This window comes from Cygnus olor, chromosome 3 (genome assembly GCF_009769625.2).
Source record: "Cygnus olor isolate bCygOlo1 chromosome 3, bCygOlo1.pri.v2, whole genome shotgun sequence".
NCBI classification, from domain to species: Eukaryota; Metazoa; Chordata; class Aves; order Anseriformes; family Anatidae; genus Cygnus; species Cygnus olor.
In genome coordinates, this window is record NC_049171.1 from 36843837 (window position 1) to 36866541 (window position 22705).

Sequence of the window (22705 nt, forward strand, 5' to 3'; positions counted from 1 at the left end):
TGTCAGGCTATTGATTTGGATATACTGTTCACAAGATGACAGATATAAACCTTTAATTTTCCATTTACTTCAAGTTCCATTTAAAGTGAGCGTATTTAACATAATTTCTTGTCTGTTGCCTAAAGCTGTGATTTCATTTCTTCTTCCTCTTCTGTTTCATTATTTTCTATGTGCTTTTCTGACAATCCAACCTCACTTGGTCACAAGTCTCAAAATCTGAGAAATATAAAGCTATGAATTCACGGAACAGGCTAATGGAAAATAATATTTTACAGAAATAGTGAGCTGCAGGTTAGTCAAAAGACTGTTTCAGTTCTACATGTGTCAATAACAGATCAGCAGCATATGGCAGAAATATATTCAAATGGTAAATCTAGATTTATTATTACTCTTATGAATTTGTGACACTTCTGAGTTAAAGTCAAAATAGCTTTCAAAATTTTCAGGTTGTGAATGTTCCTAAATGTATTACCAGAATTGTTCCATAAGAGAACACTAAAGAGTGAGATAGGGAAAGCTCTTCAAAAAGTAATGAAAAATATCATCTATCGGATACTTGTGATAAACTCAAGAAAGTTGTTCAAAGGACCCTGCAATGAGGGGCAAATGGTGGCTGTTGTAAGTTGTATCCTCTTTAGGTCTGCAAATATATTATGGATGTTGGCACAGTTTTGGGTATTCCTGTTGTTTAAATAAAGCATGTTTAGGAGTGATGGGCAATGCCATATTTATTTTAGAAGAGAAATCTTCTGGAACACAATGGAGAAAAAAATATTCTATACTGAAGCAAACACACTCTGTATGTTACTGTTTTGTTCCATTTAAGCTTCATATCACTATCTATGCAAAAATCCTTACCCTACCTAAATTTCTCTTTCATTAAAATCATGGTTTGAAGGACAATTTCAGATCAACCAGCGGCATCCATGTCCCTTTCTGCATTTTTAGGAAATGCCAGACATACTCAGATTCAGACTTTCCATTTTCTTCCCACTACAGACTATAAAATCTAGACTTGAAAAACCCTTAATCCTGTTTTTAACTCTCTCTTCAGCCTTTAGACAGTTAGACACATTAATTAAACTCTATCTTTTCCACTGTACCCAAGCCCCTTAATTTTAGAACCATCAATAAAAACAGCTTGTACTTGTCCTCTCCTCTAACACAGACTATGTCCACTCCAAATAACTGAATAGATTTAAAAGGAGACTACAAATGTCTGAAAATTATTTCTTTTTCTTCTGCACAATGGGCTGGACAGAACCGTAATTCAGAACTGACTTGACTTTTCAGTACTTCTGAGCAGTGAAAAGAAAAAATGACTCATGATTGACTCTAGGGAAAGTAATACCCTACCACAATATCTTCTTGCCAAGTGGAAGGGGGAAAGGGGAGGAAAGAGGAATATTTATGTATTTTCTCATTTGTTGAAGTGCTGGCAGTGCACTATCAGGGAAGGATCTTGCAGCAAGATCTAAGGGGAAATATTCCACTTGTAAAATAGCACTAAATTTGTGAAAGAGAGCACAGACAGCAAGAAAAACTCCTGAAAAGGCCTGGAGGTTACCTCAGCTATCGCCTACCAGAACAGCAGGGATAGGAGGTAGGGTGAACCCTAAGAAAAACACAGAAGATTTACTCCAGCAATAGTTTTATAAATCTTAATGTCTGGAGTACAGCACGATTGGGCCACAGCATTACCTTTGAGCACCTGGCCTGGCCTTGCTGCTCTGTGGAACAGGGAAATGAGCCTGTCTACTTCAGCCAGCCAGGTTAAGTTGATCAGATTCAACACAGCTACACGAGAAGCTGTGTATCTAGAAACCTCCAGCTGCATCACACTCGGTGTCATTTGCATGTCAGAAATGCTCAAAACTACTAGCAAACACACTGCAGAAAATAACCGAGGAACGAGACCCCCATATACACACAGGCTACAAAAATAGCTCCTTTCTATATAGACAGGAGCAACCTCTATTCGTGGAGCTCAGGAAGTGCCATTATTATTTTGCAGTAACACTATCACTGAAGTGCTGGCTCTACTTCTAACAGCCATAATTCAAGGCAAGGCAAGAGGAATGTGAGCTCTTTAAATTCAGAGACCGCAACCATTTTATAATACATTAACTACACAAAATACAGTGCAAAACCACAATGAATGCCAATTGTGACTAACTTATTCAGAAATTCTTACAGCTGTACACAACGTACATGATTTGTTTGATATGTTTATATCTTTAGTTTGATAAGATTAGAAATTACAGTTTTCCGCTACAGTCAGCTTTCCTCTGTCCAAGTTTCTATTTTGGTTGGAATACAAATAATAGAAGCAGGTTTGTCTCTGTGTTTTATCAGCAGCTTCCTTTTTCACATTCTTAGAGAGATATTTTGGAGGAATAGGAAACCTGAAAGGCTGGTACCAGTACTTCTGAGACTTGGAAGTAAATTGGGGAAATGCAGAAAGCTAACTGTATGTATGTATGTATGTACGTTGAAGAACTGAGCTTGTATTCGCACCTCTGCTTTTCTGGATTCAGTCTTCTACCATGGATGCCTGTCATTCCTCCAGAAGCGTCTGAACTGCCAGCCCAGTAATGCTCACTGACCTATTTAGGACAACTGTGAGAGCTGCCCCATTCCTGCATTTAAATATTTGCAGCAAGTTAAGGGAAAAATATTCCAAAGCAAGCATGCAGGAAATAGCTTGAGACAACAGCCCACGGTTTCTTACACTCCCGAAGTGTGGCAGACAAATGAGCAATAGCTGCTCGAGGAGCTGCACATTTCTCTCTCATGTGCACTGCTGGGTACTTACATCTATGTATTTGACAGTTGTATGAATAAAGGAACAACATCAGATAGGCATTTGCAAAAAGTGAACTGACAGTCATGATGCAGCTGCATGATGGTGTATAGGACCAGCCAGCTATTTAACTGCGTCTATCCAGTGCAAGAGAAGGTTTGCATGCCCAGCCTCCTTGAAGCCATCCTGGATGCAGCTTGAATCACAGAATCATCTGGGTTGGAAAAGACCTTCACAGTCACCAAGCCCAACCACCAACTTGATCTACTGAGTCCACGGAACAATCCTGACAGCTGGCTCCAGGACATGGAGGCTTGCTGCTAGAAACTCCCCACGTAACAAGTTCTTAAAACACCACTTGACTTTTCTGCACTGTGGGAAAGTACCATTTAGAAGAATTGAATGCTTTCTACCTAAACAGAAATTTATGGTAAATGCTTTATGTTTAAATGCTAATACACAACTAAACCATCCAAAGCTCCCAAAGCTGGCCGTTCCCAGTACCAAATTTACACTGGCAATCTGCCCCCTGAGTACGGGACTCCTCTGTTAGCCCAGAACTTGCTATAGCTTTTCTTCTAAAATACCAAATAAACAGAGTGCTGATTTCTCTGTTAAGCACGCATTATTAGGTTAAGATTTTTACAGTCAGAAGAAACCCTTTCACCACTAATTTGACTTCTGTATAACACAAGCTGACAGTCTGCCTAGATTTCATTCCTGCTCTGGTTGGATAACACTACCAAACCATGGCTGATCTATTACCCTTGGAAACTAAAATACTACCTCCAAGCCATTGATAAAGATATTTAACATTGCAGAACTGAAAATAAACTCTGAAATACCACAAAACCAAAACTATTTTATTGTTCCTTGCAGAAATATGTTTTAAATAGTGTTTTATGTAGTAACACAGGTCTGGATTGTTTTTTCATTGGTCCTGTTTCTTAAATGGAACAGTATGAATTCAAATATGTTACTGAAGGTAAAAATGAGAGTCGACCAAAAACCCGTAAATTCATTTTAACGCTAGATTAAATCTGGTTTTAATAACATGCTAATCAGGAATAGTTATTTTACTCTTATTGCTTGATTAGTCAATCTTTCTAATTTTACTAAAGCTCTATGTCAGGTTACATAACCAGGACCACAACCAGGACCATTTTATTTTAAATAAGAGCCTTAACTGTAATTCCATCTTCCTGAACTTCTCAATTTTTCCCAGATACAATTAAACAAGACAATACTTCTTCCCCACTCAGCTCAGTTTGCTTTCCAGCAAGCAAGTTCCAGAGTGTTTGTACCACAGCTTTTTGTTTGGTTTTGTTTTTTTTAAAGAACTGCCATTATTTGGACATTCTGATTTAAGGACCTTGACAAATTGTTAAGGCTTTTTTAACATATTAATTCACTGTTAATACAGTGGAAAATAAGATTTCTCACCAAGATAGATAACACTGTCATTTAAAAAATATCTACCACATTTATATTGACAATGAACACTTCTACAAGTACCACCATTAAGGTGAAGTTTCAGGAACAACAGAAAAACTCATTCTTGCTCTTCATAATTAGTATGGATAACGTTCTTTTCTTTAGTGTCTTTTGCTTTTTAACTGTCTGTTAACTCAGTTTTTGATAGTTTCTTTGTGTTTGGTTTTTAACCAACAGGTTTGCCTCAATGCAGTTCATTTCATGAGTTTAATAACAGTTTCAAGTAGCAAACAATCATCATTCATATTTTAATGTTGAAATGTTTTCCCTTGATTCAAATAGATTATTTCCATCATCCTGAAATCATCCCACTTCTAGAGCTGAGTACATGTTTCAGATAGGTCACCAATGAGTTGCAGTTGCTCATACCTTGATAACCATTCTTTTTTCTTTTGCAAGCTGTTTCTTTAACCATTGCAAGGCAATTAACATATACCTCTCTAATGTTTGATGAATGCCCAGAATGCAGAAATCACATCACCTCAGCTCTCCCAGCAACGCTTTCATATCAGTACTGAGACTGCTGCATGAGTACGTTTTACTTGGATTGCAATCCCACCCGAGAAGTACCATCTTCACACCCTACAAATAAATGACTACTGCATAAGACACAACTTTCAGAGAGACTTTCATGGTCTGTTGTAAATAACTAATAGTACTACATATAATGTTTTAAAATGTTTTGGATAAAAATGTCCCAACAGCAATTGTTTGCTTCCAGTTTGTCAATGACTTACAAAACAGGCATATTGTTTTTGGCAGTGGTCAACACCACTCCTTTTGGATGCTCAGAGTTTATCAGATATCAGAGATACTCTGATTGCACAGAGTAATTTACTACTTCAGTCAAGCAAGTCTTTCTACTAGGACAATTTTTACTAGTAAGCAAGTAGTTTTGATTTCTCTTGTTTATTATTTGGGCAATTGTATACAAATTTGCTTCTCTTCTTAATCCCTACCTTTGCGAGTAGCATGATAATACCACAGCTAAAATACCTCTGCTAAAACTAACAGTAATAAAGCACTTAATAATTATCAGAAATTAAGTGAGCTGCTGCATAGAGTTCCTGTTTTGTGTCCTGTGCGCAACAAAACAATACAGGATGAGAATTTGTGAAGTTTTTCTTGCAATCTGCTTTAAAGTAAGATTTAATCTTTCTGGAGAATTTGCAGGTTGTGCAAAACAGGATTATAGTTGCCAAAAATACATATTTTGAAACTTATTTTAAAGCACTGAGGCCCCCACAGAAAGGGAGAAGGAACTAATCTAAATGGAAAACATCTGCACATTTCAAAAAACATGTTCAGCGTAATTATTATTTATATATGCTCAAGTTATGAGAGTGATTTCTATTGTGTCTCATTATAGAAAATTCTGGCTTGGGCAAGAAAATATAGCATAAAGATACTGTTATTTTTCCAAAAGATTTAGATTTTAAAACAAAGAATTGACAGCAGCTTGAACTAATATAACCAGCTTAGCCAGCAAAACGTGATCACTTTTTGGCCACTTCGGTTCCCTGAAGTGGTGACACAAACACTGACAGCAGGGAGGGAACAGGAGCTGCTGGGGCAGAGGCAGGGCGTAAGAGGGAAGAGATTAGGGGTGCTGGTGCCCCAGTATCACTGACTGTGACTGAAGTTGCCAGGGAACTAGAGCCAAGAGCCAACTGAACAAGGAATAGGAGCAGGCCCATGTGGGCTCTTCAGTCATGAGGCATGCCAACAGATCCCAGCTTGCTCACAGTCCTCCAGCAGAATTCAGGAGTCTCATTCCCAGGTAAGCCTTTAAGATAAATGCTTAAACATCTGAGCAGCCAATCCCAACTGGAAAAACAAACAAACAAAAAAACCAACCGTCTACTCTTTGAAGTGCAATCTAACACAACCCCAAAAGAGCAATAGCGCTGCCTCCAGACCAGACCCTAACCCAAATGTGATTCAGAGCCTTCATTTCTCACATGCTGTTGACTTCTCCTCAGCCCTGCAAAAACTCAGATGAACATGAATGGTACTGAGTCGTAAGCTAATATAATAATTTCTTATAACTACTACAGCAGTAAGGAAAACAAACAAACAAACTCTCTACCCAGCCTCCCATTCATTCAAGTTAAGTTTAAGGTCTCTTGCAGCAGAATATTTAGAATTTACTTGGGGCTTTTACACTGTTGAGCAGTGGGTGCACATCTGAGCTTGATGTACACTTGGGCAGGAATGAAAAGCATGCCAGCAGAATCAGTTCTTTCCTGCGCTGCTAACCACAGTGCTGGCTGGGGACTAAAACATACTGAGCTGCTACGATTAAGTAGACTGTACAACTGTGGTGCAATTGCCTAAAGTAACTAGGAAAATAAAAGTAATATTCACATTTTAAAGAAAATGTACAGCATTGAAGAGGCTTTCAGGGTAGGGTGTAGCTGCATTACCTGAGCGTTCCCTAGGCTTCCAACCTTAGCTGCTATCGCGCTGGGGGAACCTGGTGTGCTGGCTCTAAGGAACAGTATGGAGCGTAGAGTGGAGTGGAAACACCACGGCTAGGCTCTGTGACCAGGTGGGGACTCGATTGTTCTTGTGCACACCGAGACCGATAAGCCGCACTTTTTGCTACCCTGAGCCAACGACCTGTCATGTTTTGACAAATGCTGTACTTTAGCGTACTTTTGCTCATTATAATATCAAAACACACCTCCATCCCGAAAGCTACCCGCCTCCAAGGTGTGACCATCCCTCACTGAGCATGCGCTCTGAATTTCTTGGCACCTATACCTTTAAACGGAGACGGGAAAACTTTTCACCAATCATAACTAAGATATGCTCAACTAGAGTCACTCAAGCTCCACCTAAAAGATAGAAAATAATTTAAATTGGCCTAAGAGAGAGGGGATGTCAGGGAAGATACTATCATTAGGGAAGATACCACCATCAGGGGAGATAACATCACAAGGGAATACACCATCCTGAGGACCTCCTGACTCCTGGGATCAGTTGACGGGCTGAGCCTCTCTTCCCCTCCCCACTGGGATGCCTTTGGGTGAGATTTGAACACTTAGTTATACTGTGTGTCTCCGCGGAAACTTAGAAATCTCTATAGAGTCTTTGTGCCTTTTAACGTGTTAATTTCCAGGCTGCGCACCTGTGTATTTCATGCATGCTAGCTTGCTTTTGCAGACAGTATCTATCACCAGCAATCCAAAGAAGCTGTGTACCTGTTGCTGTAATAAATTGCACTTAACTGCATTGTTCCTAGCCGTGATAGTTCTCACTGAACGCGACTAGAGTAAGGGTGGTTACACGTTACTGGTGAATCCGTGACCGTGGTAGTTCAGTGCTCTGAATCTGACCAGACCCATATTGGTTAATGCCTTATTGGTGAATCTGTGATTGTGATAGTTCAGTACCCTGAATCCGACCGGACCCGTGACGGTTAATCGGCTACACCCCTTAACGTGACAACAACTAAATTGAAACAGTTCACAATATGGTCCTAAAATAACTATCCAAGTGAAAAAACAAAAGCAATAACAAAAACCATCCTCCTGATAAGGTGAGTATGCCAGAGCACCAACCTCAGCTCACACAATTTGTAATGCATCTTGTAATACTTCAGGTTGGTCACCCTTCCAGACGCCTTGACTGAACTCATTGTTTAGTCACAAGAAGAGTGACATAGAAGTGGAGCTACTGGTATGCGTATGCTTTTTTTGCTATTTGTAGGTATGTATTATATGTTTGATATATTTCAAGAAAATAATACCCCATGAAAAATGAAAATGATGGTGAAATTCAGGCATTAAAGCAAAATGCAGTATCGTAAGTCGCTGATGTAGTTTACTGCCTAGAAATGTTCAATAATAAATAACTGGCCCAACTGCTCAAACCAAGAATACAGCCAATGAGACTTGTATGTGACTTGATATAGCTATGTGCTACAGTGTTCGGATGCATTTTACAAATAAATCTGTCCACTTTCAGGAGAAGGTTCTTGGGGGATAGAGAGAGAGGGTAGCAGACTATTCCCCAGTTCTGTAATGCTTTCATGATGCATTGTCTGAACTATCCCAGTGGGGAAGGGGTGGAGGTGTGTGTATAAAGCTGAAGTTGCACACACCCAGCCCAACAATCTAGAAATCCCTGCTACATTCACTGGTATGGAGATGCTTTATTTAGCTTTAATACTCATAAATCTCTGATGCATTTATCATGCACAAAGTTTAATGCTTGCATCACTTATACTGTAACTTCTGCTAAAGCATAATGATATAGCTGATGATATTTGACATCATTCAGAGTCAATAATTCAAATGTTCTTTCAGCAGAAAAGAGAAACATCAGGGGCCAAGTAATTAACTAGTAATCCTGGGAGGCCTGGAAATAACAAAGCCAGTTTTCAGCAACTAGCTGTCTTTAAATCTCTCCACTTCGTACAAAGGGGAAGCCAAATAAAAGAGGGTAAAGTCCACTTACCTGAAGCACTGGGACTTCATTTGGGAAAAATTAATTGGATTATAGAGCTTTCTATAGCTGAAGTCAATGTACAGCTGAAGTACATAGATGTGCACTCCTAACATATACCAGACTATACTTTCAAACTGTTCCCCTAAAATGAATCCACATCTGAAATCACTGCAGAAGAATTCTGCAGCAGAAGTAGAGAAGGAATGCATCACAATTTTTACTCTATCGTCCCCCTCTTAAGATCTAATTTCCCATGCCACTTTCTAACATTTACAATGTATGCAGTACGTTTTTACAGACATTATCTTCCTCACCTACTCGAGCCTTACAAAACAATCTACACAGTGCATTAGGATGAGACTTTTTCCATAAGACTTTTTAGGTTCCGCATTATCGAAAACTCTATCATAACAAGGAAAACCAACTTTTCACAATTCAACTTTTATACAGTTCCCTTAAAACTGCTAGCATTACACCTCAGAGAAGGATTTACCTCATTATCTGTTCCCACATCCAACATCACTGGTAGGCACTCGTGAGGTTTCACTCCTCCACATGCGGTATAAAGTGCCAGTTTACCAACTGGAATGCCCATGCCATAGCAGCCGAGGTCTCCAAGACCAAGAATACGTTCTCCATCTGTCACCACGATAGCCTGGAGGAAGAAATAAAAGCACCGTAATAATCACTTCTTTCTCATACGGTACTGTACATGCTAAGTATTCTGTTATCATCTTACTATGCTCTTTTAATTTTCACTTTAAAATGGCAACAGGTACAAATAAATCAATAGTACAACAAAGGCCGTGAACTGCATTATTGTATTTCACTGTGCTTTTGTTACACTTTTTTAGACTGTTGCTTCAATGTAAATGGGACTTTCCTGTAAAACTTTTAGGAATACACAAGAGAGGTATGTAGTATTACATTACAAGGGAACTGGCATTGTTCCCTCTTACATTTTTCTGTCAACAGTATCAAAACAGAATAGTAAAGGAAAGGTAGTTATCCACAAAAAGGCGAACCCTGGACTCCTGGGTTTTGTTGTAACTGTTTTCAGGAGAATCAGAGCCAGCAGCTTCTCCTGCTGGCCTTTCACAGGGCTGTCTGCAGGGTTCTTAACCTTAGAAAATGTATTTTTTTTCCCTTGAGCAAATAATATACTCTGTGGTATTTATACATATCAAGCAGCATGTGTTTCCATTGATAGAAATACAGGAACTCAGTAAAACCCACAAAGTTGTCTGCACTAACAAGGAAGATTTTTTTATAGTAAAGGACAGTAGCATCATACCCTGTGTATTCATAATGAGCACAAGTCTACAGTTAGAGATTACCTAACTATAACTTTAAACAGCTTTATACAAGATAAAATTTTAAAAATACATAAAAATCCACTGCTGTAGCTGCAGCCAAATTGTCAAACTCTTATGTTAGCATTTCAATCACAACGAAGCAGGTAGCACCACAAAAATGTTCTTGTAGCATGAGCAATGAAGTACGACTACTATAGTAAAGACCCCATGGCCTAGCAGAAGCTGTTAAAAAATTTTAGAACGCCTACTGCCAACAACGACATCTATCGTAAATACAATGCATGATTCTTCTTTTCTAATTTGGTGGAATTTTGGATGTTACGAAGTTAGTTATATACACACATATTTCAAAATTCCATACATTTTCTGGTTATGAATGGATTATTTTATTTTTTTTTATAAAGAATTGTGGATATCCCTGTGTACAACTTCTAAATCTTGATTAAATGAAATTGGCTAAATCACAAATCATACTCTAGAAGAAATCAAAGAATGCAGTAAAGGATCTCTTTCTGAGTGTGACCTGCAAATTTCAAACTGCTTTTATGAAGACAGTGGTGCCACCCCTCTGAAATCAGATCAGCCAGGGAGCTGGGAGGGAGAGCTCCATGTTCATAAGCCTCTTGTCCAAAATTTTCAATACCGCCAGTGACTTCTTGATACCAAAAGAGGAAAGGGATTGTAATCTCATCAAAATAAAACATTCAGACAGGACTGCCCAGAATCACACTATGCAAACAAGAAGCTAAATGCATAGAACTGATAATCACAATCCTTATTTACAGCAATGATTATTTCTCAGCCCTGAATGTTATGAGTGCTTGTCTGGTTTACATGAGTCAGCAACCAGACATTCAGCTTCAAGCTCAGTATGGGAAGCATCTGACAACATAGTAATTCCATTGTCATATTCTGTGACAAGCAATTTTAGCTGAAAATTTAGTAGTTTTGCTGGATTAACCCAAACATGGGAACAGATTGCCCAGAGAGGCTGTAGAGTCTCTACCACTGGAGATGTTCAAAACCAAACTGGACATAGCCCTGAGAAATCATCTCCAGGTGCCCCTGCTTGAGCAGGGGTGTTGGACCAGATGATCTCAAAAGGTCCCTACCAACCTCAACCATTCTGTGATTCTGTGAAACGCAGAAAAAGAATTCAGATTTTTTTTTTAATGCATAACTTTCAATGTAATTGGCCAATTAATCAATAATACAATAAAGGATGCCAATAGGTAAACAAGTAAGGATGGAAAAGCTTCAAACTATAGCTGTAACATCATTGTTTCTATTTATTAAAAAAAAAAAAGCAAGCTGAGAAGCAATTGAAATCTAACTGAAAATATGCTATCTAATCTGAATAATATATTTCACTAGAAAAAGATCATCAAAATATCTTAACCAAGCCAACCCAGGTGCAAAATGGTGTCAGCTTTGTCAAACAAACTAAACTGAAATTACCTTGATGACATTTTCTGGCCAGGACTTCAGCATTGTAGAGATGTGTCCCCGGTCATGGATAGTAATAAAAAGTCCCCTGCAAAGAAATTAATACTTTTCATATAAACAAGCAATTAAATATTTCAATGTAAATAATTTAAATAACAAAGTAACTCTATGCAAATATATTTCCAACATATATGGATTCAGTTCAGTAAGTGCTCAGTTTTGTAGGAACGAGTGAATTAAATATCTGCATTTAGTAGAAGTCAGAGAAAATGTAACTGAGACAAAATGTGACTACTCAAAGATTCATAACCTGCAGGAATTATTTCTGCAAATTGCTAAGTTTGATTTTAGAGCTCCCCAAGTACTAGATATGTTCAAATGTATTCATGAATTATCCCAGACCACAAAACACATTCATCTTAAAACAGTGATCACTAATGCTTATGCAGTCCTAACATTTATAGGTAAGATAGGTCCCAGTTGTAATCTATGAATGAAAACTGAAATGTCATATATTATTATTATATAAAATACCTCAGGAGCGTTCACTGATGTACTTCAACAACAGTCTGCCTATTTCATTAGATTCTCCTCATTGACATAAACAAAAGTGGGAAATAATCTAATGAAAATCTCTTTGTTTTGAAAGTACAAAGTACTCCCTATAGTGCTGAGCATACTGAATTTTTACTTTGAAGAGTGTTTCTAAATTGCCCTCTAGTTCCACTAATACCTAAGAGTTTAAAGCAAACAGGCAGAAAAAAAGATGTAATTCCAATTTCATTTTCTATTATAGAAAAAAATCAACATAGTATCTTATCCTACTCTTCAGCCCTTTAGTCTTCAACTATTTTACTTGACATGCAGATATACAGCCAAATCCACTTAGACTTAATTTAAGTCCCTTTCTTATCTACATTTCTCATGTGAGATAGCAGAAAAAATTCCCCCACTGAAGTCAATCTCTTCAAAAACCATGGAGAAAGCAACAATGAAGAAGTAAATGCCAAGGATGCCTTCTTTTAAATAAATTTTGCAATAATAAGCATAAGGAGTTGTCTTCTAACATTTTTCTACAGCATTTCATCTGCCTATTTCAAGATGAAAATTATAAAGTAAAAATTAGAGAAAAGTGCTAAAAAAAGAATTTAAATCTACGTCTAGTACAATATCTCCATTCATCTTGGCATATTCGTAATATTGGGTACATGCCCACATGGGTCTAAATAAAACTAGTAACTGAGGGAAACGCTGGTTAGATAGGACTGTAAGTATTGCAAGTCAAGCAAAAAAAATTCCTGCAGTGTTTAAAAGTATAGTCAAGAAACCAAAAGTCAGAAGTTAAAAAATATATTAATTAATAAATATACTTAATGTCATGTGTTTATATAGTTAATACATACTGGGTTATTTACACAGTATTGAAATACTATTGTGTAATATATATTTTTTTAATTTAATTTCATATTTAACTGTCTTCACCTCCTTGATATACAATTTATAAAATATACAATCAAACTCGTTTATTCTTTGGAACAAAAGACAGTGTAAGATACACTGCAATTAACCTTCTTAATCTTAATTATACAGAAACGACAACCTTACACAGCTAACTAAGCAGGACAAAAATTGTGGTGTTCTTCAAGAAAAATACATATGCACTGCATAAAGGAGTATGCACTGTACGAACAGCCATTTGTGGTTAAATATTTCATAGCATCGTAGAATATCCCAAGTTGGAAGGGACCCACAAGGATCATAATTTTATCTGCTTAACTTTCATTTTATGCATTTTCCCCTAGAACCGGGAATTGTCTGTCCCTGGCACCCCTATTTCCTTCCCCCTGCCCCAGGCTCAGCCCGAACGCAGCAGGCTGGCCGATGTCTGTCACCATTTCTTAGCAGCAATGCCAGCCAGCAGATCAATTGCCCCAGCTCAGTGTAAGCTAGAGTCTGCAGGGGTGGAAGCGTTAATATTTAAAGCACTTTTAAGAAGCTATAGTGTTTACAGTACACGAGCATTTCTATTTGCAACTCAGGTACCTGAAACAGAGAGCGCTAACTGAAATGCTATAAAGAAGCAATGCAAAATAAATGCTGATGCTTCCTCCCTGATGTGCTGTATAATAAGACGTTTTACAAAATGCTGTGTAAACTGGTTATATGAAGCATCAAACAGAGTTTATCAAAATTGCTAGTCTCAGAGACAGCCAATCTGGAGACATGAGCATGCTAAAGAAATAGAAGAGCGTGGGAGGAAAGCTACCCGAAACATCACCCTTCTGCTTCTCCCCGCCCTTCAATTTACATGGACCTCATAGCCCAGTGCTAAATGAAGCGAGATTTTGGATGGATTTTCTAAAGCGCCCGAGTCCAGCCCAGTGTGGTTAAATGACCTCTTTCTTGCAAAGCAGGGAGAAAGGTCTCCACGGAGTAAATTCCACAGCGGAGGAAAATAAATGCAGGACGGCGGCTCCAGGAGGAACTTTGTCAGGACATTTGTAAGGATCTTTGAATAAGTATTCAGAGCCTGTTTCAGAAATCTGTCCAGGCAGGATCACATTCAAACAACAATGAAAAATACGGGGAAAGTGTAAACAGTCATGTCAAAAGCATTTTGCTCCCCTCCTTCCCCCTTTCCCTCCATTCTTCTCTATGTTAGTAACACGTTTCTGGACACATTGTCCCGACAGAGAAGATGCTGCTGATATTAAGGGCACAGTTCCCTTATTCTGTAAGAATATGGAGAGAGATAGGAATCTCTTCTTCTTCTATCTGGATCTGTTGCCCTCATCCTTCATTTCTTCAGTTAAAGCACTTTTCTCCTGTAAGGTTTCCTCCGCAAGAAGCTATGCTGCCAGGTTGCAGCGCTGCCCACCACGAGAGCATTCAGCCACTGAACTTGCTGGCAACGCTACCTGAAACCACTGAAAGGCAGTGCCACGTATTTTTTCTTTTCTATGAGACCTTGCTACGGCCAGAAACAGCACCAGCTGCACACAGTTATTATAAGGGGGCTAGGGTGACACGAACTGTTGAGGCAGCCAGCCAGCAGACACGATAGTTATTTTTTGGCTGTCACAGCACAGCCATGCGAGGAATCAGGAAAAGAGAGGGGTAGCAATTTTAAGCCACAAAACACTGTAGGCTGGAAGCTACACGGTTTAAATGGGATTAACTTATTGATAAGCTCTATGTATTTCAGTGCAGAAATAAGACAGTATTGTCCCTATGTGTATGACGTTAAAAAACGTAAGTTTTGTCCATGGGTTTGACTCGGTACTTCAGGATGGGCTGCTTCTGCAGATGAACAAGTAATGTGGCACAATGTAGATCTACACACAACATGTCTTGGAAAACGTGTTCAAACACGCTACATGTTCAACAAGTTGCACACAGGCACCAAGATCCACTTTTACTTCTTCTGGCCCCAGTTAGACTTTAGTTCAGCACTGGTTCCTGCCACTCTAGCCAAAGGGATCACCTCTACTCATGCCCATTTCAAATACCCAGAAAATACATGAAGCTACAGTCCAGGAAAAGTTATGCAAAGCAGTAACTGTGCCTCCTTTCTTGTCACAACAGTAAGCCCACAGCCCAAAAGAATGATGCCAGGACTTTGGGATCCACTCACAAAAGGGTGGATTTTGGGGAGGCTCACTGAGTTCACCATACTGTAGTATATTATGTGGAGGTAATTCTGCATCATCTAATTTGGCTTTGTTTTATTTTACTAGAACTCTGATCTATTAGAACAAAGTAAACAGAATTAAATAGACTATTTTTTGTTATGCTTCAAGGAAATAATGTTCTACCAGCAATGTATTTGTCTATTTTCTATTAAAGCATAGTTCAGGAAAATGTGTCACAGTAATAAAACAATCCTTTCTTCCCTCTACTTATAATAACAGGAGGTATTCTAACATGTCTCAGAAAATGCCAATTTTTTTAATGAAAAAAGTTCAAACTTTTCTCACAACCCTTCATGTTCAAAACTGTTATTTGAATTATGAACTGTATATAGAATTATTATAGAGGTGGCTTCACTTTCCCATGCTGCCTAAATCAACAAGCTTAATCATAATAATAATAATAAAAATAATAAAGTCTCAGGGAGCAGATTCAGTTTCTTTCTGAGCCTGCACTTTCCCTAACTCCTGCACTTTGCAAGAATGAGGCAAGCTACTTCCCTGGTTCCTCTGTTAAAATTCCTTTACATAAACATTGTACTAGAAACTAAGACTACCTAAATCCCCATAAAAGAATAGTTTACACTTTTTTCACCCTGAGATAATAATATTTCCCACTGTAACTGTTCAGTATGGTCTCCTGTCATCAGATAAAACGTTCTCAAACTTTTAATTACATCTTAGCTTTCTAGGGTCCTTTTCGTAGCGATGCTCCTCCCAAGACCTCTGTGGCCTAGTAAATACTACTGATGGGCTGATTAAAGAAATGAAGCTGTTCACAGATTTTTATTTTTTCAACCTTTCCCTCTGTACAGGAGTGAACTTCATTACTTTACAGTGCATGAGTATTTCTTCCAATAAATAAAGTAGTTGCCACTGAAATTTCAGCTGCTACTGAGCGTCATCCTGAATTCATCAGTATAAAGAAACCCAGGCTTTAAATTGTCTAGACACTGCATATGCAAACCATATTTAAACATAAACGTTTGTAGGAAGCAAAACAAAGACTACATCCAAAACAACATAAAAAATGGGAATAGCAGCATTAAGAGAACAGCACATACTCTTAACACTCCTGAGAACTTGGACTTGTATAGTAGTTCATAAAACAGGTTAAGTAGTAACAGTATGTGAAAGACAATGGAGAATAAGATATTAACCTGGGAAAGACATAACAGCTTGTAAATAATACATGTGTTTTAATGTTTGGCATATGGATAAACAATCCTAAATTATTGTTTAAAAATCGTTATTTTGTGAAGAAGCTCGCTTCAAGTATTCTGGAAGACAGAAAATAACATCTGCCAACTTAAATTAGCTAAACTTAGAAGAGTAACAGAAGCATCATTATAAACTGTATAGAGATTCAAAAGCCTTATTTGTGTAGGAGTGTAGGGAGATAACTAAAGAAAAATATATCACTGTAAGTGCTTATGTCAAGGGGTCTGACTGTTCACTCTTTAGCTACAGAAGCAGATCAGAATTTAGTCTCATTTCAAGACTCCCTTTTGACAACACTGCCTCATGGCACTATTTAATAGTGCTGCTGGCAGCCTGTGTAGCACTCTCTCAAGGGCCCAGATCCATCAAAGCTATTTATCAATCCCTGTTAGTATGTGGACTGCTTTAAACAGTTACTTCAGTTAAAAATAACATCTACGTAGCAGAGATTAAAGTTCAAGGCACTTAAAGAACATTACAGTCTGCAATACAAATAAAGCCTGACAAGCATAAAAGCGTAAAAAAACACCCAAAAGACAGTAGCTCTAAGTCTGTCATCTGAAAATATGACCTCAGGGGAACAAGGTTTCAGAAAAGTTTGGAGGAAGAGAAGGCACAAAACTGTAGAGACACAAATGCCATGGGATTTTTCAATATAGACATTAAAACAATATTTAAATATAAATAATTATGATGGTAATAATAATAAAGTCAAGTGGGTTAAGTAGCTACTTGGTGGAAAAAATGTCACAACCCAGCTGGACTGAAACTTGTGAATACATTTTCAAATACAGCCAAGGCTGCCAAGACAGCTGACTTGAGGTCTCAGCTCACCCTCTTTTCCAGCCCACGTGGGACTAGGGAAGAGGGGAACCACAGGCTGCTCTTCAATAACTTGCAACGCAGCAAGCCATAGCATCCATCCACAGCAAGCCATCCCTCATCCATCTTTGGGGAGGAGATTGATGACACAAGCATTGCCCCAACCACCCTTGTGCATCTGAAAAAGGCTCCAGAGCCTGTACATAGAGTATATTTTAAAATATGTAACAACAGAGTGGGTGAAAGGAAAAAAAAGGCAGCAAACTGCCTACAGCAATATAGCCTGAAGGCAAATGAGAAAATTAAAAGAAAAAAAAGTGGCAACATGGGATGCTGTTTTACCACTTTTCCAAAAGTCTGAAGTCTTCCAGTCCTTTGAGAGCCTGACTCTTGCTACCGAAGTAGGTAATCTCCACATTACTACTTCAAGTGTATGATGACTTTTATAAAAGGTACCCATTTTGCTTGAAACATACTGTTTTCACTTCTTCAGAATGCCATTGGAGTAAACTCTGGCTCCATAACTGTGCAAAGTCAGACCTTTGTACAATGAAAAGCAACATGATGAACTAATTCCTCAACTGCTCTCACTCAATGCAAAAGAACATTTGATTGTTAAAACAATTAGAATAAAATATTACAGGCCTTACACAGCAAAAATTTAAAACCAAGACTCTTATGTGGTACCTAGAGCAAGTACACCTTGTCTCTTTGCTATGTAATCCACAATTCTGTATTTAATTCTGGAAACCATAATGTGCACCTCAGGCTATTTCAGATGAAAATTAAGATTGTGTCACAGTAAAAAAAAAAAAAAAAAAAAAAAAAAAAAAAAAACCTTCAGATTTTGTTACTGCAGGCGTTTTAATAATTTTTTTTCAATTATATAAAATAAACGTTATTTGCTTATCTAGATAAAACTGTTTTTTTAATTAGTGTCTCACCTCTTTTACTTACAAAATCAACAGCACAGCACCTCATGGTCTAAGTATTCCATGAGATGGAATGTAATGATGTATAAATAGAATGAATGGAATGACTGTAATGATGCTTCCTTTTCACATAACAACAGAGTAGATACAATTATCTCTCCTTAATATTCATTTCTTAAAATACAAATTTGCTCATTTAGATTTATTCCAAAAATCTCATGTGTCAAGAAAACAAGTTTATATGTATTCTTGCTGAACCACAGCAGCATAATGGCAATTAAATGGGATGTGTCTGTTTGAAAACGAGAAGGCAGACTTTGAGAAATATCACGTTTTAAGAGCCAGAGCTGTTTTGCTCCAGAAGCTACTTAAATTCTTCTGACAGTTGCTCAATAAATAACATAATTACTTACACCCTAATAGACACAAATAGAACTATTTGAAGATTGTGAATGAGAATGGTTTACCAGAGCCAGACACATTCATTTTTAAGACAAAATAAAAAAAACACTGTTCTGCTTCAATAGCTATCCTGTTTATTTTATGCTGATATTAACTGCGTAAAGAACCCTCAACACAGCATCCGCCATGTATTTACTAGGAATTTTGTAAAGTTAATGATGTTTTCAAAAAAACTTTTAAATGTTATTTAAACTGTGAAGTACTCAAACAAGTGAGATCACTGTCCTTCTATGTACTTCAACAATTTCTACTGTCCCAGCTCATTGGAACATGGAAAATTTCCAGTCTTCAGACAATAGCATCCTTTAAGCCAGTTTTCATTGATCTTTAAATCACCATCATTTGCTCTCAATAACCATTAAAAAGGACAAAAGTGAAGACTTGTTAAAAAGGCTTCTATTATGACATATCCTACTCAACTTCCACTTTAATGAAGAAGTCACCTCTGAAAACAGACACTATCTCCCATTTGTAAAGCTGACCTCAGCAGCTAAAAAGGAACCAAGGGCACTGCTAAGTTCACGTCCCAGTGATACAACAGCTCTCCATGAAAGGAGCTGTAGTGCTAAGAGGCAAAAGTCAGAAAGGAAGGCAGGCTAATGTAGAAAGCACATGGGTTAAACTTGTACGAGATTGTCAGTGAGCTGCCAGGCACAGAACAGAGCTGGTTCATCCATGCTTGAGCTGTCGGCATATTACGTTTGGTGACATCTCCAAGACCCACATCCATAGCGCACAGCGATGACAGAATTGCAGCATCATTGAGGTTGGAAGGGACCTCTGGAGATCTTCCAGTCCAAGCCCCCTTCCCAAGCACAGTCAGGTAGAGCAGCTATTTTGTCTTAGCTTCCTCTAAGGCAAAAATTTGTTATAGGCCATGATTTTTCCACAGTTTTAGCAACTGTCAGCAGTAAAAAGAAAACATCCATTCTAGCAGAGTTTGCTGCTCCTAAGACTTTTTGGGTTGTGCTCCACTGCAACATATACAGAAACCTATTCCTGCCTTCAGTGGAAATTGTATCAGAAGATAGCTATAGAAAATAGGCCTCCTGCATTTTAGTGCAAAGGTGAACATCAGACACTAGGAAAGTAAAGATTTCAATTTACTACTTGCACATTTTAAAATAAGCTCAAACTCACTAACTTTAGGACGAAGTCAAACAAGCCTTCACATCACTCTCACTCTGACTGAGAGAAGTAACACCAAAAAAGAAGAATATATTTGTAAGAAAAAACACTTTATTCAAAGGGCACTGCATGCAATCATAGTTATTTCTGAAACAAAGACATGGTAACGAAGTTATTGGAGCTATATTTAAAACCTGACAAAGCAGAAATTTTCTTCCTTATAAACTTTTAATGTTGAATAGAATTGAATATAGGTATAGCATGAATATTGTGTCTTACAATCACTAAAATAGTAAGAGCTTAAAAACAACGCAACTTGAATTCAAACACAAACATTTATTCAGCCTCAGTTATTTACAAGACTATTCTCCTATCATTCACAGAAATGACATTCAAATAATTTTCTGCTTAAATTTTATTTTTAATATTTGACTAATATCAGTTACAGACCTGATTCAAACTGGAAAAAAAAAAAAAAAGATGGACTTGCATTTATTGCCTGCTAGAGCATACAACCTCTTCCGTGGGATCTTGCAGTGAATCCATAATTTCTTACAGAATCATCAGAGGGAGAAGATTAAATTTTATTAATGCAAAATAATCCATGTGATTGGATTCTTATACATCCTCACTGTTTTCAACATTCCTCAAAGTTATTTGTTGCAGTGGTTAATATGGCTTACTGACACAGGCCTCAGCTCACCACTACACTAGGTAAGGACAAGCACAGCCCAAAGGGACCCACAGGAAAGGTAACTCCCCAGAGAGAGCAGCAGCAGGAGGCACCAAAGCATACCTGACCTGGTGTTCAACAACCATCTCATACTGAAATCAATTATTTTCTACAAATTAATTCACCAAGTCAACCAAGCTGCCTGAAGTGCAGCTCTATTCGCAGGATCAGGTGCCAGGAACACAGAGGAAAGGTCGCAGCAAAGTCATTACATGTCCACCTCCTTTTCTGCCCCTGTTGAGTTTGGGGCCTCCACCACATCCTCATATAAGACCCTGGGCTCAGCTTTCCTGGACAGGACCACCGCTGAATGGCCTGGAAACCTATGAAGTACTGCAAAATGGGGTTTTCAGGAGAGAAGGGAGTTCTGGATGTTAGTTCACTCAGCTCACCACTCCTGGAAAGTGCAGCATGCACACCAGCACATGTGCATCCATTTCGAGTGGTGTGAGGCCGTACGCATCCTCACAGCTGCTCCCTGCTTACACTTTCATTTAGCTGTTCACCTACTTGTACGTTGTCCACATCTTGGCCTCAAGAAAATAAGGATGTATCTACAAAAACTATATAAAGACATTCTTGCTTCCGAAATACAGTTGATATAAAGACAATGCTTTTGCAACTGTTGCTCCACATTTCACATACTGCATAAACAGAAACCAGAAATTCCTCAGTGGCAAGGCCTTTCAGTCAGCAGTCTACATTTTTACCTCTGACTTTGAGAGACTGTAAAATATTTGGTTTCTGCAAAGGCTAAAGCATAGTTTGAAATCCCGGAACACTGCTCTATTCCACTTCTGCATGAAAACAGACTCTGTTCTGCCCTCACGACCAAGGAGCCAGACTTCGACAGCCACTGGGAAATACAAGAAGCCTTCACAGGGGATGAGGAATTTCAGGGCACCAAGTCAGTGCTTTACAGTAACACAGAGTTTCTCTCCTGACAAGTGATCCTATCACAGAACTGACTTCTCAGATTAGTCATTTGTTTTCCCACATGAAAATGAATGATTACTGTTTATAAATTGACACACAGAATATATAAATTATTGTCTGGTGACAATGTGACTAGTTTTGTATGAAAGTTAAATTCCAATTTATTCTCACCATAAGAAGTTAGTCATTATGCATTTTTGCTGGTATTTGGTTCATTTCCTTTCTGTTGGTATTTTATTGAGTGTTTGGGATCACTCAATAACCAGATAATATCATTTAAAATTTTTCTTACGAAACTTACAAACTGAAGTAGCTTTAACAATGTTTTATTTAGGCTACTGACTGCCCATACATACCAAAAATAACTTTCTAAAAATCACAACTGTGGCTGTCTACACTTCAAAACAAACAAGAGTGCTTGACTTTTATTGAAATACTCATCTTTAAAAAGGGTATAGCAACTGAAATCTCCTAGGTTAGACTCTTAGTTAAAATCTGAATAATTTTTAAACATAGATCTTAATCTAAAATATTTTAGAACTGAATAGAATGTTACAACAACAGGTCAGAATAAAGATCAGTTTAGTTTAACTCCAAAAAAGTGCTCTGGAAAGTAGGCCCTTGGCATACAAAGGGTTCAGTTGTACATCCATCAAACAGTTTTACATCCAGTTTTTATTGTTTTCTTTTAGTCTCTCAATTTTAGGTGATTTGTTGAAATCATTGCACTGATAGCATAGCTACAATAATTTCCGTTGTTTTATGTCCATATTTTCCACTATCAAAAATATAAACTTTAAAAACAGTAAAATGAAAACAACCTGACCAGAACTGGTTCTGGTCTTATTTCGTATTAAATTTACAACATGCATGAATGTATGAGTCAGACAAAAATTTTATGACTGTGTCCAATAACAGCTTTTAACATGGGAAAAAAATTATTGAAAGTCTACAGGCCAGGCCATACACTCAAACATCTTTCAAAGACAGACTTTTGTAAAACCCTGAATGCAATGTACCAACCATACATCACATAACCAAGGTTACAACCATCCACAAGAAGAATTTCATTTCAAGCCCAGCACAGTGTGTGCTGTCATATTTCCACTTTCTGTGTTATGTGTCAAACTGAAAATAGGGATAGGTACATTGCCGGGAGCAAACAGAAATAGGGCAGAATTGATTTTTTTTTTTTATGTATTCTATTTACTTGGGAAAAACAAATTCCCACATGCCCATATCCTAGTTATCTGTGAATAAACCATTAA

At 37.8% G+C, this 22705-nt stretch overlaps 1 protein-coding gene across 1 annotated transcript in view; it reads right to left on the reverse strand.

Moving 5' to 3' along the window:
- ME1 (malic enzyme 1) overlaps positions 1 to 22705 on the reverse strand; it is a 180217-nt gene that overhangs the window by 90544 nt on the left and 66968 nt on the right. The window contains exons 4-5 of the mRNA XM_040554032.1: positions 11527 to 11602; positions 9246 to 9407 (exon numbers count right to left, since the gene is read on the reverse strand). Of these exons, the coding sequence (XP_040409966.1) occupies positions 9246 to 9407; positions 11527 to 11602 (238 nt within the window). The remainder of the gene's footprint in view (positions 1 to 9245; positions 9408 to 11526; positions 11603 to 22705) is intronic.